The 17,456-nt window shown below is 39.5% G+C and overlaps 1 protein-coding gene across 1 annotated transcript in view; it reads right to left on the reverse strand.

Moving 5' to 3' along the window:
• Nucleotides 1-286: 286 nt before the first annotated feature.
• LOC143288111 (uncharacterized) overlaps nt 287-17,456 on the reverse strand; it is a 33,307-nt gene continuing 16,137 nt past the window's right edge. Inside the window, exons 6-9 of the mRNA XM_076596398.1 lie at nt 15,993-16,085; nt 11,790-11,912; nt 10,663-10,782; nt 287-2,931 (exon numbers count right to left, since the gene is read on the reverse strand). Coding sequence (XP_076452513.1) covers nt 2,921-2,931; nt 10,663-10,782; nt 11,790-11,912; nt 15,993-16,085 — 347 coding nt within the window. The 3' untranslated portion in view covers nt 287-2,920. The remainder of the gene's footprint in view (nt 2,932-10,662; nt 10,783-11,789; nt 11,913-15,992; nt 16,086-17,456) is intronic.

A 17,456-nucleotide genomic window follows, 5' to 3' on the forward strand; every position in this document is an offset into this window, starting at 1 on the left:
TAAGCATGATAAGTTTTTAGTTACACATTACTGATGCACCGTCCACATTTCTGTTAAATGCATAGATACCAACACGCCCGCTCGCATTCAAGCACAAACAACAAAATTGTAGAATCATTTGCAACGAAAATTTTATGCAAGATAATACATCATTACACATACCAGAAATCAGAGAGCGAGAGAAGAACAAAAAAACAAAACAAAACGACCAGGCAATGAGAGCTAAAGAACGGTTACGTCTACAAAGATAGAAATATGTCATCCCTCACAGATCTTAAAGAAATAAAAAGAATTACAAAGCTAAAACCAGTTAGTATAAAACATCGAGAAACTAGAAGGTAAAAATATTTTGACAAAATAAATACATGAAATTAATTGACGATAAAGACTGCATAATTTCTGTCATAGCACGGAAAATTGAAGGGGTTTTGTTTCGAGCGTGGGCACGATGGGTGGCGGAGGGGAAAATATTGTGGACTCAAAAAACAAAAAAAAAAAAAATATCATTAAGCGCATGTGCAAAAAGTAACTCTGAGTAACAGAAATAAATGAAAGTGTATATATATATATATATATATATATATATATATATATATATATATATATATATCTGTGTGTGTGTGTGTGTGTGTGTGTAGGGGTGGGTGGGAACAGGGAATTAGAACATTATGAAATATCAGAATTAGTTAATCAATGATTTGCCATAGTTGACCCATGAAGAAAGTGATTAATTAGAATGCGAAATCTCTTTTGTGGAAGAGGGCATGGCTTTGGAAAACACAAAAAGATAAAGAAAAAACAACAAAACAATGAGTCCAGGCACATATGGGTTTACTGTTGAATACTTCGATGTGGTTTGGGGTCAGCTTGAAAACTTCACAATGAGATCCTTACTTGGAAATTTGATAGAAAGAAGGTTCTTTTAGTATGCAAAAACTGTCTACACCCCCAAAAAGAAGGCATCATAATTTGCTTGCCAAAGCTGACAAGGAACGAGATGGGGGAAAATGACGACCAGTATTACTTTTGAATGTTGTATATAAAATCGGTTCATCATGCATGCTCACCGAATAACAAACGTGCTCCTTCCATAATTAATGAAGACTAGACATATTTCACTGTCTTTTTTATGATCTAATTGGTGACAACAATCGTTTGATACTTTATGCAATTATCTGTTTTGACGAATATACTCTGCTACGTCTGCTACGAATGCTTTTATTTTAGACTTTGAAAACGCGTCTGATTCTGTTGACTGCTCCGTTATGTTTAATGTCATGCGTGTGTTTGGTTTCGTGCCAGGCATATGTCGGTATGTGCATATCTTTCAAAATATATAATCAGCAGTTTCTGTAATTGTTTTTGTCTAAATGGTTTCAGAGAGAAAGACATTCAGGCAATGAGATCCAATTCACCCATATGTTTCAAATGTGTGTAGAAATTCTGGGAACTATGATGTGCCAAACAGTATTAAAGGAACATAATTCTTCTTCTTCTTCTTCTTCTTCTTCTTCTTCTTCTTCAGCATTCCCAATAGAAGTGAATGAAACAGAGCATAACATTTCACAGTTTTCTGATGATACTGAAGTATATTTTAGATAAGGACAGGAATTCATTTATAGAAGCTTTGAATGCCATACATAACTTTGTCAAGAAATCTAGGCTGTTTGTAAACACAGGGAAGACAAATAGAGTGTGGATGCGTAGTAAATAAAATTCTTTGTCTTTGCTGCTGTGTGCACATGTCAAATGATCGGAATAAGGACATGCCCGGCGCTTCCTTTTTTGATGAACGATTTTCGATTTTTATGTTTGTACCTTTTTATGTACTATCCCCCCCAGCTGTGTGCTAAGCTGAATCGGTAGCGTAAGCAGCATTGACTTGAAGTTGTTTACCGTGTGAATGGAGAGAGTTACCACTCTTTACTGTTTGTTAATCATTTCATATCCTGGCCTCATTGTTTGCTATTTCCAGAAGACAAATACAGTGTGATTACGTAGTAAACGAAATTTCAAGGAAAGATTTATGCCTTGTCTTGCCTCTGGAATCCTTTAAGGCTTAAGATTCTTGGTGTCTGGTTCACAAATAACTTAATCGACTGTTTTAACCGCAAAGAGAAATTTCTTGAAGTTGTAACGCTTTGTAAAATATGGCTAAAGAGAAAGATAACTCCTCTGGGAAAACAGCTGTCTTATAATCATTAATCCTATCAAGCGTATACACCTGTGGATTTCGCTGCATAACCCTCTTGTCTAAGTATGAAATGGAAATATATTTCTATAAGGAACATGACATTTGATAGGTTTATAATTGACTAGTTTTATCAAGAACGCCTCGTAACGACTTAAAAAAAAGTAAAAAGATATGAGTTTTAACAGATCTGTATAGTATATTTTCCCTTCGTCATGATCGAAATGTCATTTTTACAGTGCTGTCATCTGCAATTTGTCATTTTGGTTATAATGATGATGATTATTATTATTGTTCTTTACAAATTGTTGTCGTTAACAGATACTTCTTTTTTTGCGTATATTTCACTATTTTTATTTGAGCTGGACTTGTAACTGAATGTGTGTGTGTGTGTGTGTGTGTGTGTGTGTGTGTGTGTGTGTGCAATGTCTTCACCTATTTTTGACACAATTATAGCTGTGTGCGCGTGTTTTTTTGTTTCCATAAGTCACTTTGTTCTGTTTGTTAGTTTGTGTTTTCATTCTTTTGTTGTTGATATTCAACACCCACACGATGGAACGTTCAGTGTGATTATACTGAACAAAAACAAAATGATAAAAGGGAAAGCATAAGCTCTTCTATAATCCTGCACAGACCAGTGTGCTGGATGAATGATGAAGGAAGTCCAGGGGCGAGCTGATCTCCGTCTCCACTGTCATCACGTCAGTCCTGGCTGTGGTGGGCCTGGTGTTACATCCTCTCTGATGAAGAAAGGAAGTGAAAAGGCACTTGTGAATCCTATCTTAACAACAAGACTTCCTGTGTTAACGGTTTAAACCTTCACTTCTTGGGCCTAGTAAACCTGATTTTGACTTGAAATACACTCCCCCGTTTTTATTTTATTTTATTAGATTGACTATATTTCATGTATTATTTAAATTATGTATGAGAACTGTTTTTGCCTTTATTCTGTTGTCTATGCTGAGTAGTAGATAAATAAACATATCTTGCGGGTAGAAGCTCAGATTTGGACTTCGTGAGTCTCACAGTTTGAAAGGAACAAAATAGATCAACACTCCCCATTTCTACATCGTGCTTTCTGATGCAATAATATGGTGCAGAAGACAATTTAGAATAGAATAGAAGAATAAAATATGTCTATATTACCAAATGTACCGGGGTCACAAGGAATATTGGGGGGGGGGGGGGGGATGGGGGGATAGTACATAAAAAGGTACAAACATAAAAATCGAAAATCGTACACAAACACAGATACAGTAGAATGTTGGATATATATACATGTGTATATCAATTTAATTGAAACTCACTCCCTACTGGGCGCTTTGTTAGCGTGCGTTCCTCCGTGTACTGGCATTTGTATAGGTTGTTGTTTTTTTTTTAATAGTTAAAAAAATACTGAGAAAACACCGTTTCATGAAATTTGGAGATACAATTGTATCGAATAAAGACAGCACACAGTTTCGTGACTCTAACTTTTCAAATGCTTTCTTTACAGCAGGAAGTAAAAAAAAAATGATAGTTTTCCATGACGTAAAATGTGAGGGTGGTATAAAATGTGTATAGGTGAAGTCTGCACTGTTCATGAAAAAAGTATTGTTTTCCACAAAATTCACTCTTAGAATCCCATTAGAGTGTACATGATGAATGAATGGGAGCCTCTGCAAACTGCGAGTGAACCAACTTCAACTTGGGGGGGGGGGGGGGGGGGGGGGGCGTGGTCTGTCATGCCTTGTAACTTTTGTCTGAGTGTGTCTTGCCCCATGTATAGTGGAAGTGTTGGAAAAGAAACATCAATCAAACAAACCCTTCCTCTGTATCAGCAGTCAGTGGTTCATTAGTGTATTCACCACCAATCACCCTCTCCATTCCAACTGCCAGTCACTCGCCACATCTACTGCCCCTCCCCCTTCCCCGGTCACTCACACCAGTTTCACTGTCCAATACACATTGCCCTCCTTCTGATGGACTAAAATAGTTCTCCTTTTTCCATCCCCTTCCAAGTCAAAGTCATCCCTTTGATCTTGTAAAGCTGAAAGCACGAATTTCTTGTCTCTTTCGAGAATAATGTGTTTGAGCCTGAGAGGCCACTGTCACACGTGCAATCACTCCATCCAGGTTGGACTGAAAATAGCTTGAAACCTCAGTGACAAGCAAAGATTGGCCAACACCAGTGGTCTGATGTTTTGCTATGCTAATAAGGCAAGACAGGAGACCCATTCAGCATTGTCCATTCCCAGCTGTGTGAGGTGTGGACATTTTTGAATGTTAGAACGTGTGTAGCGGTAATCAGTAGGGAACGTTGCTTGTCACCACTTGATATCAGGTGATTAGTAGGGAGTGAGACTTGTGCACACTTACATTCTCTCTCTCTCTCTCTCTCTCTCTCTTTCTCTAACACACACACACACACACACACATGTTTGAGCATAAACCGCATATTACAAGTGGATGGGGCTGATAACTAAATCATCAGGTAAATGGTTGTAGATTGCATAATCATCTTTAATCATACTGGATTTGTTCGAGAGCAAGGGCATTGACTACTGTGGGGAAAACGCTATTGGCGAAGCGATGGGTTTTCGTCATACTTCTGTACCGATGACGCGAGGGGAGCATCTCGAAAATCCCAAAAGCTGGATGTGATTCGTCCTGGCTGATTGATTTTGCTTTTTTGAGTAGCCGCTTATAATAGATGTCTTCTAGAGAACGTAGATCAGCCCCAGTAACCTGAGACAGTCTATGGGTGCACAGATGGCCGATAGGTTGATCCATGCATGGAATGTGGTGACAGTTGACGCAGTGGATGAAGGGGACATCCTCCTGAGAGCTGCTATCATGGGATTTCCTGGTCTGTCTTTTTTCACGTTGCTGCAGCTGTCCTGTTTTCTTACATTTGGCCTTTTCAAGGCTTAAAAGTGCTCACAACTCGACAGGCCGAATAATTTGGCTCTGAGAATCCACTACATCAGCATCACCTTTCCTAAAGCTCGACAGAAGTGTCCCGTGACATTAAGACCCTAAGGTCCGTCTATCAACCAGGTCACATCTGTGACCTACATCACCGTGTGCCCAAAGTGGAATTATTTTGGTGCACTTCAGAATACATCAATTCGTGGACGCCCAAAAGCACGTGCATAATTAACCTTTCGCCACAATTCGTGTTCAGACCATAGTACAGTAACATGGCCAATTCATACAATAAATCTTCCTTTCACAAGCATCACCATCATGACATCAACCAAAACTTGATGTCATGACAGTCAATACTCCCAATACTTTATAGTTCTCAACTTTTCGCCGGTTTAACCTTTGATGAACAGGTATCACAGATGTTCTGATGAATTTGTTTGGTGGTTATTATATATCTTGTTTCAAGTGAAGGTGGCAGAATGGTTAAGATGCCCATCTGCCAGTAGAGAGTCCGTGAGGGTCTAGGTTTGAAACCTGCTCTTGCCCTTCCTCCCAAGTTTGACTGGAAAATCAAAAGTTAGCGTGTAGTTATTCGGATGAGACGTTAAACCTAGGTCCCATGTTCAGCACGCACTTGATGCACTGCAAAAGAACCAATGGCGACGAGAATGTTATCTGGTAGAAGAAATTCATTCTTATGGGTACACAAGCATGCACTCAAGGCTTGACAAAGCAAGTTGGGTGATGTGATGTAGCGCATATTGATTTGTCCGAACGCGGTGACGCCTCCTTGAGAAACTGAAACTGAAACTTCGTGTGAATGTAGACTCACGTGGTTATACCTCTGACCATTCAACCAACTGAATTATATGTATTTTTTTAAAGACACATTTACTATGGCCGTGTCATCTGTAAGTATATCAGAGTGTGTGGTCAAAAAATAGAGGCAAAGCATGTATGTATGGTAAAAACATTACTGAGCCCAGGACAGAGCCCGGGGGTACACCGTATTTAACTGATATAACACTAAATTCATCAAATGCTTTGACAAGATCTACAATAACGCTCTTTTATCGTTTATGTTAGTAAGTCATTTATTTACTGTTGGTCAGTGCAGTGTGTACATACTGAGAGGAGTTGAATACGGAAATGGATGATTTATTCAATAAGGCCATGGCCCCTCATGAAGAGAGTACAGTGAACAAAAAACCCACAACAATAAAGCCATACTAATAACAATGCATGTCAGTAAGTGATCAACGACAAAGTGAAAATACGCAACAAATAATAATTAACGACATTATGCATTGCGTGATTTAAATGCTTTATACATGTAAACAGCAAACTGTTTTACACTCGCTTCCTTTGTCAAGAACATCGGCGAAACAAACCTAGGTAAAGTTGGGCGTGTGCGATATATTTGTGGAATTAACTGGTGTCTAAGGTCTTTCAAAGCAGGACAACATAACACAAAATGAAATCCAGTTTCTTCAAAACATAAGGGACAAATAAGATCACAGGTACTGAGCTTCCGATAACGAAGATGGTGTAGTAAGATGTCCGAAATTCCTAATCTGAACTTGTTGTGAAGTATCTTTAATGCCTATCCATTTTAATTGATAGGTAAGTTGACCTAGAATGCATATAAAACTGAAATGCTATTATACAACCCATCCATAATCCATCAGTTTGGAATATGCGAATAAATTCAATTATGTCTCCTGCCCCCTGCTGCAGCCAAACACAACCAAACCCCAGTTCATTCAAGTTAACCCTAACCTTTGACACAAGAACAAGAACAAAAACTTTAATCTCCAGGCCTCCGGCCCCTAGAAAGAGGTCAAAAGTACACAATATGGTGATCACGTAGCGACAATACATTCTAGAGAGAGAGAGAGAGAGGGGCGGGGGGGAGGGAGGGAGGGAGATAGATTTACACACAGAGAAAAAAGGGAGCAGAAAAACAGACATTGAGGCAACTTAAACAGTCCCATTCATCCACGCCTTCAGGACAGTCCTTGCCATCGTATCGGATGTCAGCATTGATACAAGTCAACCACGACTGGGCCTGGTCCACTGGTTTGCCACATTGCCAATGTTATTATCACGTGCATCACGACACGTTGTTATCTTAGTGGACATTTCTCTCTCTCTCTCTCTCTCTCTCTCTCTCTCTCTCTATGATTGTGATTTTTTTCTTCTCATGTTAGCACATGCTTATTGGACGATCAGGTCTCCCACACTTTCACCCCATTCACGACTTCTGTAATTTACATAACGAATGCTTTATGTGAGTCCATGCGTGTATTTGTGTGTGATTCTGTTTTGTCGTTTGTAGTTAGTATTTATCCTCGGTATTTTGGTGTTTAGTGTCCAAATGTCTTCATTTCTCTCTCTCTCTCTCTCTCTCTCTCTCTCTCTCTCTCTCTCTCTCTCTCTCTCAATATATATATATATATATATATATATATATATATATCTTTTGAGTCCATTTCATTCATAGATCAAATTGTGAGACCTGTAAGACAAGGAATAATGAAATACCAAGGAAAATCTGGCACCTCTGTCTAATCAGAGGCAAACCAGCATAAAACTAAAAGAATATTACAACTATTAATGATATTGATAATAATAATCAATCAGTACTGGTAATCGTAAATGCAGGTAACAGCATTGCAGAAATAACATTTCATTACATCATTGTGAATGGAAAAGATACAGATAAACTGCCTGGCATTTTTCACTTATGTTGTAGATTTCTTTTAGGTTGTAATAAGGCGTTGGTAATTGAATCAGTCCGCCAGAAACCTATCACATGTCATATTCTCTATAGCAAAATATTTTTCTATTTCATACTTAGATTTAAGATAATTCATAAAACTGTACCCATTTGGGAGCACTTAGTTTAACTTACACTTGAACAGAAAAAAATTTTGCAAGGAGTAAAATATAGTCAAGCATTCTGCTGGATTTAACATGCTTGTCATAACCACATAAAATCAAACACATGCTGAATGATAAATCTGAATCACCACCAAAGCAATCATCTAAAGTTGTTTTGGTGTTTTCCCAAAAGCGTTTAGCATGGGTGCAGACCTAGAACATATGTTGTATGCTATCCTGTGTTTCTTTGCAGAACATACACCTGGGGTCATTTGCCACACCCATGTTTAAAAGCATAACATTTGTAGATAAGATTCTGTTTATTAATCTGATTTGAAACCATTCTAATTTCGTTTCCTGAATTTTCTTAATCTTGTTAAATATTATATTCCATTCAAGCTCCACGTTCAGTTTTGTATTCCATTTCCTACAACATTTTGGGTCAGCCTCATCTAGAAGTAAATCATAATATGGTTTTGCACCTTTCGGAGTCGATTGTATTATATGAAGCAGTTTTGGAATATCTGCTGACTGAGTACTATCAATATGCAAACCTATCTTATTAGCATATTTACGCATTGCTCTTACACAACAAGTGTATGTTATGAAATCAGTACTGACATTGTAGAAGAGCTTGAATTGTTCATGTGACATAAATGTGCCATCTTGATTTATCAAATCTTTCATAAGGTAAGTATTTCTGTTAGCCCACTGTTTATGGTATATAGTCCTATGTCCTATCTCTATGATTTCATTACAGAAAATAGGTTCAGCAAGTAATTCTTTTGTCGACTGAGGGCGTACTTTCCCCCCTAACTATCTGTATGCATCTAGTACATCATGCCAAAAATCGTTAAGCTTGTTTTCTTTTTATCCTTAAAGAAGGTCCTAATAAATGTAAATGTGCAACCTCTGCAAACTCAGCTGAAATAATTGTTTTCAATTAGCAGTTAGTAGAGTTCAGTTTTGGTGACCAACTGAGTTTTAGTTCGGCTATAAATGTCTTGATCTCAGGGATTCCAAGCCCTCCCAAGTTAATGTATCTAACTGCTGTTTTTCTGTTTATTCTTTCTTTCTGTTCCATACAAATTCAAATACGGTACTTTGTATCATTTCTATCATTTTGTCAGGTGGGTTAGGCAACAAAATCTAGAGGTGTGTGAATTTTGATAGGATTAAAGATTTTAAAACTGTACTCTTCCTAGAGGAATTATCAGTCTCTTAAGCCATATTTTATATAATGTTTTGATTTCATGAAATTTCTCTTGCAGGTTTAATTCTACACTATTAATTAAGTCATTTGTAAACCAAATACCAAGAATCTTAAATCTCAAAGGATTCCAGTTATCTGCAAATGTGGCATAAAGCTTTCCTTTGAATTTCGTTTACTAACCATCCATACTGCAACTGTTTTCCCTGTGTTTAAAAATAGCCCAGTTTTCTTGCCAAAAAAATTAAGAGTCTTTGATGCTTCTTCAAATGAAATCTTATCATTATCTAGAAATGATTCTATATCATCAGCAAACTGAAATTTTGTACTCTGTTTCATTTATTACTATACCCTTGATTCTATTATCTTGGTGTATCATAATTCCCAGAATATTTACACACAATAAAAACAAATATGGGGAGATTGGATCTCCTTGCCTACATCTTCTTTTTACCTGAAACCATCTAGACATAACACCATGGATAAACTGATGATTTTATGTTATTATAAAATGTATATACCCACTGACATATATCTAGTCCAAAACCAAAAGCACGCACGACGCTAAACATAAAAGACCAGTCAACAGAGTCGAACGCTTTTTCAAAATCTAGACATAAAAGCTTCTTGTACATAATTCTTTATTAATGTTTCAATTCCTTCTTATTCCATGTAATTTTTTTTTATCCCACAGGGCTGGGTGGATTTCCATTGCTTATATCATTATCCTTTTAAAATAAAAAGTTCAATCGTTCGTTCTCTCTCTCTCTCGCTCTGTATACATATATATATATATAATTTCACGCGCATACACACATACACATGTGTATAGGGAAAGCAGTAATGATATTAGGCATGGTGGATAGGGAAAGTTGTGGATTTTCGTCTAATATCGCAATTATGGATAAACGTGAAACATGAGAACGTTTAACACACACACACACACCCATGAATTTGCAGATCAGTATGTTATGATCGTATGTTCCTAATATACTTGGTGATTCTTTCTGTTTCGACGTGATATATTCCATGACGACGGGCGCAGTAGTCAAGTGGTCAAAGCGTTGGACTTTCAATGTGAGGGTCCCGGGTTCGAATCTCGGCAACGGCGCCTGGTTGGTAAAGGGTGGAGATGTTTCCGATCTCCCAGGTCAACTATGTGCAGACCTGCTAGTGCCTGAACCCCCTTCGTGTTTATACGCAAGCGGAAGATCAAATACACACGTTAAATATCCTGTGATCCATGTGATAACAAATCTCAGCATGCACACCCACGAAAACGGAGTATGGCTGTCTACATGGCGGGGTAAAAACGGTCATACACGTAAAAAGCTCACTCGTGTACATACGAGTGAACGTGGAAGTTGCAGACCACGAACGAAGAAGAAGAAATTTCATGACATCAAATATGTGAAGTGAGTGTGTGATTGAAGAAGAGACAGACAGACTGAACAGACAGACTACTCACCGCAGTCCATTTCATCAGAGCCATCAGCACAGTCCATTTTCCCGTCACATAACTCTGCGGCTGGCCGACATCTGGTGTCATTTCTACAGGTGTACATCCCCCTGGCTCTACAGCGCAGCCCTGCATGACAAACACTATCGTCGTCATTACCATGGTTGTCATCAGTGTCTACAACGTTTCATCATTCATCACCAAATTTATCTCCTCTTAGATTCACGTGATTCACAGTAGTTCCCTTTGTTACAAACAAAAGGTTATCATCATTCAATATCATTGTTACCTTCGACGAATCAACACCTTCATCATCAGAATAACACTGACACCTGCCGACATCACAGGTGTACATCTTCATAGGTTTACATTACCACGTGTGTTGAAGGCACACTTTATCATCGTCATAACTATCATTATCATCACTGTCATCAGTGCATCGAAAACGATGACAAGTGATATGATTGGTCAATGGCTTTAGCAGAAGGTTGAACAGAAATTGGAACCAATATAATTCAATGCAGATGATGCTTGAAACAGCGTTTTAAAACAACACATAATTCCTTCACATCTGAGGTAATCAAGACAAAATAACTATCTCGACCACGTGTTATATATATATATATATATATATAGATAGATAGATAGATAGATAGATATACATACATATCCGATATACAATAACATTAGATAAGATTTAAAAAAAAAAAATCATCCACCACCATTGCCAGCACCAACGAACGCCACCTGTGCGCCCACAACCTGTTCCACCAGTAGCAGAAGCAGTGTACCAAACGACGATGGTTGTCGTTCTAGAAGTAGTTGTTGTTGCTATAGTAGACGCAGTAATCGTGGTGGTGGTGGCAGTAGTAGTCGTGTGTTGAAAAGTTCAAAATAATGTTTTTGTTAAAAATGGCACTGTAAGGGCACGTAAGAATGAGCTGGTATGTCCGTAATATTTTGCTGAAAAAGACAGCTCTGGCAAGGGTTGTCAAAGCTTGGGCAGCATAAACTAAAATGAACTTTATCTTTTTCATAATCATAACATAAAAGACTTAACATGGATCTTTCATTAGAAATGGAGGAGGGGAGAGTATTTTTGTGACAGAAAGGAAAGTGGGAAACAGACTACCCACAGCAGATCTTTTCGTCCTTGCCATTGCCACAGTCCTTTTTCCCGTTACATATCTCTGTCTGTGACCGACATCTGGTGTCCCCGAATCCACAGATGTACATCCCCTTGGATTGACAGTACACCCCTGCATGACAAACATTATCACCATCATCATTGTTATCATGTTATCCATCATCGCCATTAAGGGAGACAGACAGACAGTCATACACTGCTTCTAAAATTAAATAATCCACAATAGTTCCCAGGCATAACAGAAAAGGTTATGATCATAGAATATATTTCTTGTCGTTTGTGAATCATCGTCATCACTACCATCATATGAGTCACACTGACACATACCAACGTCAAAAAAATTACGTCCTCATGGGTTTACATTACCTCCCGCATAGCAGACAAAGATAATTACCATCATCATTATCATTGTTGTCATTGAATCATCACCTTCGCCATCGCCATCATTAGAGTCCGATTCATCACTGACAAATAGATTCTGAAAGAAGGAAAACAGTCAAATAAGCATTATCATCATAACCGTCCTAGTGATATTTATCGTGTTTAAAAAATTTGTAGGGTTTGAGGGAAAGAGAGAGAGAGACGTTTTGATGCTTTAATTAACATGTTGACACTTTAATGTCAATGGCCATGAGGTCCTTTTTTAATTTCTTTAGTTTAATGTCTTTTCACTGGAAAGTGATATAAGATGGGGGCAGGGGAGGGAGGGGGCTGGGGGGTAATACATGTGTGTGGGGTTGGGGCGGGGGGGTGGAAAGTGGGGGGATTGGAAGAGGTGGTGGGATGACTGATGAAGAAAAGAGACATAGAAAAGTGGCAGAAGTTAACAGGAAGAACTACGAAAGACTGAACTAACTCAGAGTAAACTATAACTATTTCAAACATTCCGGTGACAGGATAAACCATAATCATTATAATAAATACATAATCGATCAAAGGTAGATGCCAACTGGACTTTGATTCAAATATTATGTGATTTGTCGGAGTAATAAATAATTGTTCAAAACATCTTCTGAGGACAAAGACGTGTTCACTGGAAACTGGTCAGTGAGTTTTTGAAGGATCAGTTGTTTTGTTCTGGGACACTCGACAAGTAGGTATATGTGATAGACATTAACTTCTTTTCTGTATAGATACTGTATGTTTTTGTAATATTTTGTACGAAGAGCATTCAAACGAAATCGATAAATTAGACTTGTGACTGGTCTTGGCCGGGAGACAGATAAATTACACAAGTGAAGGTAATGTTGGCAGTCGGAATCTTTTAACCTATTTGTAAGCCGATCACGGGAAACTTTTTCAGTACTTCTGTAACACTTGTTGATCTAATGGTATACTGAGAAGGACTGAGCCTTCACAATTGCACAATGCCTTTCTGGCAGCCTAATCTGCCTGCTAATTTGAAGAAACCCAACAGTGCGAAAACACCCAAAATGAAAGTTATGTGAGTGCCTTTGGCCGTCAAAAGACGTATAACGTGTTTTATATCGGTTATTATCTCAAGACGGATTTTTTTTTTATTCGAAGATCTAAAAGCATGCAACACTAGTTCGAATATACGCAGAGGAGAATTTGTCTATCAATTTCAGAAAGATCTAAATCAGTGGATTCAAGGCCATAAGTACTGCAGTTAGTTCAGCAGTAAAGATGGAATAAGGTTTGCCCAAGTGACACATTTTCTCGTGGTACAATTCTGGTATTATAAAAGCTGCTCCTGCTTTTCCACCATCAAGTACAGAACCATCTGTATAAACTGTTATATGATTTTTGTAATTACTTTCCATATGACGGCATACGGAGCTTTTTAACAAGTTAGGCGAACCGTTTTTATGCAACTGTGTGCGGTCTATATGGAAGACTGGTTTTCTCAATTCCCACGATGGAATGGTTGAGAAGGATGGTTTAACAGCAATACATTTTACATCAACTTCTGAAACACCGAGAATGTCTTCGGTAAACGTATGGATAGTTTTTAAGGAATGGATCGTTCTGGACCTTTTTTTGCAAAGTCCTTATCCGATTTTAGATCAGCTTCATTTCTGGAGAAGGTATCACAAACTGTGCTTCTTAAAACAAATTTTGCGGCAGATGCTTTTCTTGTGTTCATCGAGGGGTAATACTCATGCTTCTTTAAAAGTTTCGTGATGGTACTCCAAGTGCATGTATGTATGCTTTGCAATCTACACTTTTTAACAGATATTGTGGCGCACTAAAAACACCTCTTGGGCATTGGCCAGTTTTGAACGCACAAGGGCAGTTGACAAGGATATGTGCTTTGACGTCCTACCCCCAGTGTTGTTCACTAACAGTTATAAGAAAATTCAAACTTTTTTCTGCCCGTCATCTGCGCCGTTTCAGTGGCATTAAACCCACGCCGGTCATTTAGATTCCCCCATTCACGGCCACACCCGGGTTCGTCCGTCACAGTTTCATTCCGGCAGTCTGCAGGGAACCATCGATGTTAGGTCGCCAGGAGGCCACACACCAGAGGAGACCCTGTACTGCTGCTGAGTCACTTCGGTGGTGTTCAGTGGTGCCTGTTCTGACACCACCTGTTAAGCCGCCTACTAACGACAATAGTGGCTTGGTCGCGGGGCCAGACTGAGTGAGCGTCCCTACCAGAGTGGAGACCACCACCACGTCCCTCAAACAACAGCCCCCCATGAATCTGTCGACACTGAAGACATGGACAGGACTCACCCCAAGCACAGAAGTGGAGGGGTATCGAAACTGAGGTCACAATGAGAGCAGGGCATGAAAGGCCACAGATTTTGAGACTGTTTGGCTTATACTGATGATGATGGAGGACGATGACGATGACGATGTTGCTATGGGGGTCCATTTTGGTTTGAGACTGCGTGACAAGGCTGTACTCTACGCTTCCTGTCATCATGATATCCCTTGCAGTGTTGGTCAAGTAATTAGAGCAACACACCCAAAGATGCATCCTTGAAGTGGATGACACTCGACTGTGTGGTCCTAGTCTCCCCATTTAAGCCCATAGCACACTCAGCTCTGGGTAGGAGCCGGCCACGGGCCGAAAAACCCACCTCCGCTGGGATTCGAACCCGCGTCCTCCCAGCCGTCAGTCCGCGACGCTAAACACTTCACCACGGCGGCTGGTAGAGAAATCAAATTTTTTCTAGCTTTGTTTATTATGTACTCAATATGGCACTTCCACGTAAGTTTGGATGTCAAAAAATCTTCAAGGAATTTGACAGTTTCCGTATGATTTATGATGGTACCATCAAAAGTAAACACAGGAAGTTTTTTGGGGGGATCGAATCCCGAGTAAAAAAGCATCATATTCGATTTTTCCACTTGTAAAGTTAGTCCATTTTCAATCATAAATATGTAAAATTTTTATCAATTTCTCGCTGGTAAACCTTTATATAATTCAAAACTCTGGTAGGGGTTTTGCGTTTCATTGTTACCTTCATCCACAAACAGATATCATCAGCGAACTGGGATAACATGGAATCTTTTGATAATTCATTTAGTAAATCTGCTGATAATATGTTAAACAAAATAGGTGCTATAACTGATCCTTGAGGCAAACCCATTTCTAGTGGTCTAGGAATTGAATATGTACTTCCTAGTGTTATTTCTATTTGTCTGTTTGATAGAAGTCCTTGATATAATTATACATTTTACAAGTTATACCTATCTTTCTAATTTTGTACAAAAGACGACTGTGCCAAACTTGTTCATAAGCCTTTTTCACATGAAAAAAGAATTGCCAGAATGTTTTACCATCTGGCGAACTGTTGCTTTACTTGAGTTGTTAATTTAACCAAATGATCAATAGTAGACCGACCTTTTCGGAAACTAGCTTGGTTGACAGGAATTAACTTATATTATTCACAATAATAAATCAATCTACATAAAATGATCTTTTCCATAAGTTTGTTAGAGCAATTGGTCGATAGCTTTGTTCATCTGTCCTCGGTTTCCCCAATTTGTGATTTGGGACGATAAATGTTTCCAAACGAGCGGAATCCTGCCTTCATTCCAGCATTTCTGAAGAAACGAGTGAAGAAAATGCATCAGATTTAATGATAAATGTCGTAGAATGTCACCTGAAATTCCGTCCAAAACAGATGTTTTCTTGTTACTTAGATTTGATTTGAAATGCAATCTTTGACTTACTGAAGAGAGAGAGAGAGAGAGAGAGAGGGGCACACATACTCACCACAGTTCCATTCATCCACTCCTTCATCACAGTCCTCGTTACCATCACATCGGGTGTCAGTAGTGAAACAAGACGCCAGTGTTTTGGATTTGTCTGCACGTTTTCAACACTGTTAACATTATTATTACGTCCTTTGGGCATAACAGTCATCTTCATCATTAGAACTACATATACACACCCACCTCTCTCTCTCTATCTCACTTTTTTTCTTCTTTTTTTTTATACTTTTCTTCATTTTCTTTTCTTTTTTTAAATTTCTGTCATAAGATTCTTATTAGAATGCATAGGATTTGGTATTACCATCATTCTTGTATTTTCCAAATTACTATTCAGTGGTTCCCAGTTACCATTCAATGGTTCTGGTATGAGGATTGTCGGGGGAGGTTGTGGGGATAAGCTTCCACCACCTATAAAGTGCTCCCATACGGCGTGCGTCTCAAATAGCCTCTGACAACCAAGCCCAACTCCTGGCCTCCCCGTGTGGCTTAGCCTCTAAGCCCTGCGGAACTGCTTTGACTGACTGGAGAAGGGGCGAAAGGCGGGTCTCGGGTACCTCAAAACCAGATGCTTCGGGAAGATGGAGCTTGTCAGCCTGTCCATCAAGGAGAAGGAAAACCCTGACTCCAAACCTTCGTTGCCTTGCGACATACCCGGTTACGGGAAAGGCTTCGGGAGTAAACCCACCCTCAGGAAAAATACGGTTGGAGCCCCAGGCGGTTGGACGTCGTATCGACTTTCTTCCGGCAGCTCCTGCAGCCAAGCTGGTGCCGAACGTATCGCTCTGTATTCCTTCAGACTACAGAAACAACACGGGAGACAGCAGTCACGAGTTATAAGCTGGGAGCGACTGGCGTAGGTCCAGGCGCTACAGGCTGCCTCCGATAGTGGGAGGGACCATCGTAGTCCCACTGGCCAACTACCGCCCGCTCCAAGCTGGGCAGTCCCCAGCAAATAAAATGCTGATCCGCCACAGTCTGCCTGCTTCAATGGGTGCTTGGCGCTAGGGAAAAGACCAACAAGCAGACTGTAACCCTGCACCAGGCAAAAACAGAAACAAAAACATACCAATCTTGCGTTTAGCAAGCTGGAATGTCATGACAATGTGTCCTGGCCTCTCAAATGATATACAAGTCGATGATTCCAGGAAAACAGCCATCTTCGACTGTGAGCTCACAAGGCTCAACATCGACATTGCCGCACTACAGGAAACAAGATCTTCCCATAAGTGGTAGCCTCAGGGAAAACAGCCACACATTCTTCTAGCAGGGCTAGGAACACTTGAAGAACGAAGACTGCATGGTGTTGGATTCTTCGTGAGGAACTCTCTACTGTCCTCTGTGGAACCGCCATACAGTGACACACCCTGCATCCTTGCCCTCCGCCTGTCAACCTCCTCTGGCCCAGTGAACCTCCTGAGCGTCTATGCTCCCACACTCTGTTCTTCTGCAGAGACTAAGGACCAGT

This window comes from Babylonia areolata, chromosome 12 (assembly GCF_041734735.1).
Source record: "Babylonia areolata isolate BAREFJ2019XMU chromosome 12, ASM4173473v1, whole genome shotgun sequence".
Classification (NCBI taxonomy): domain Eukaryota; kingdom Metazoa; phylum Mollusca; class Gastropoda; order Neogastropoda; family Buccinidae; genus Babylonia; species Babylonia areolata.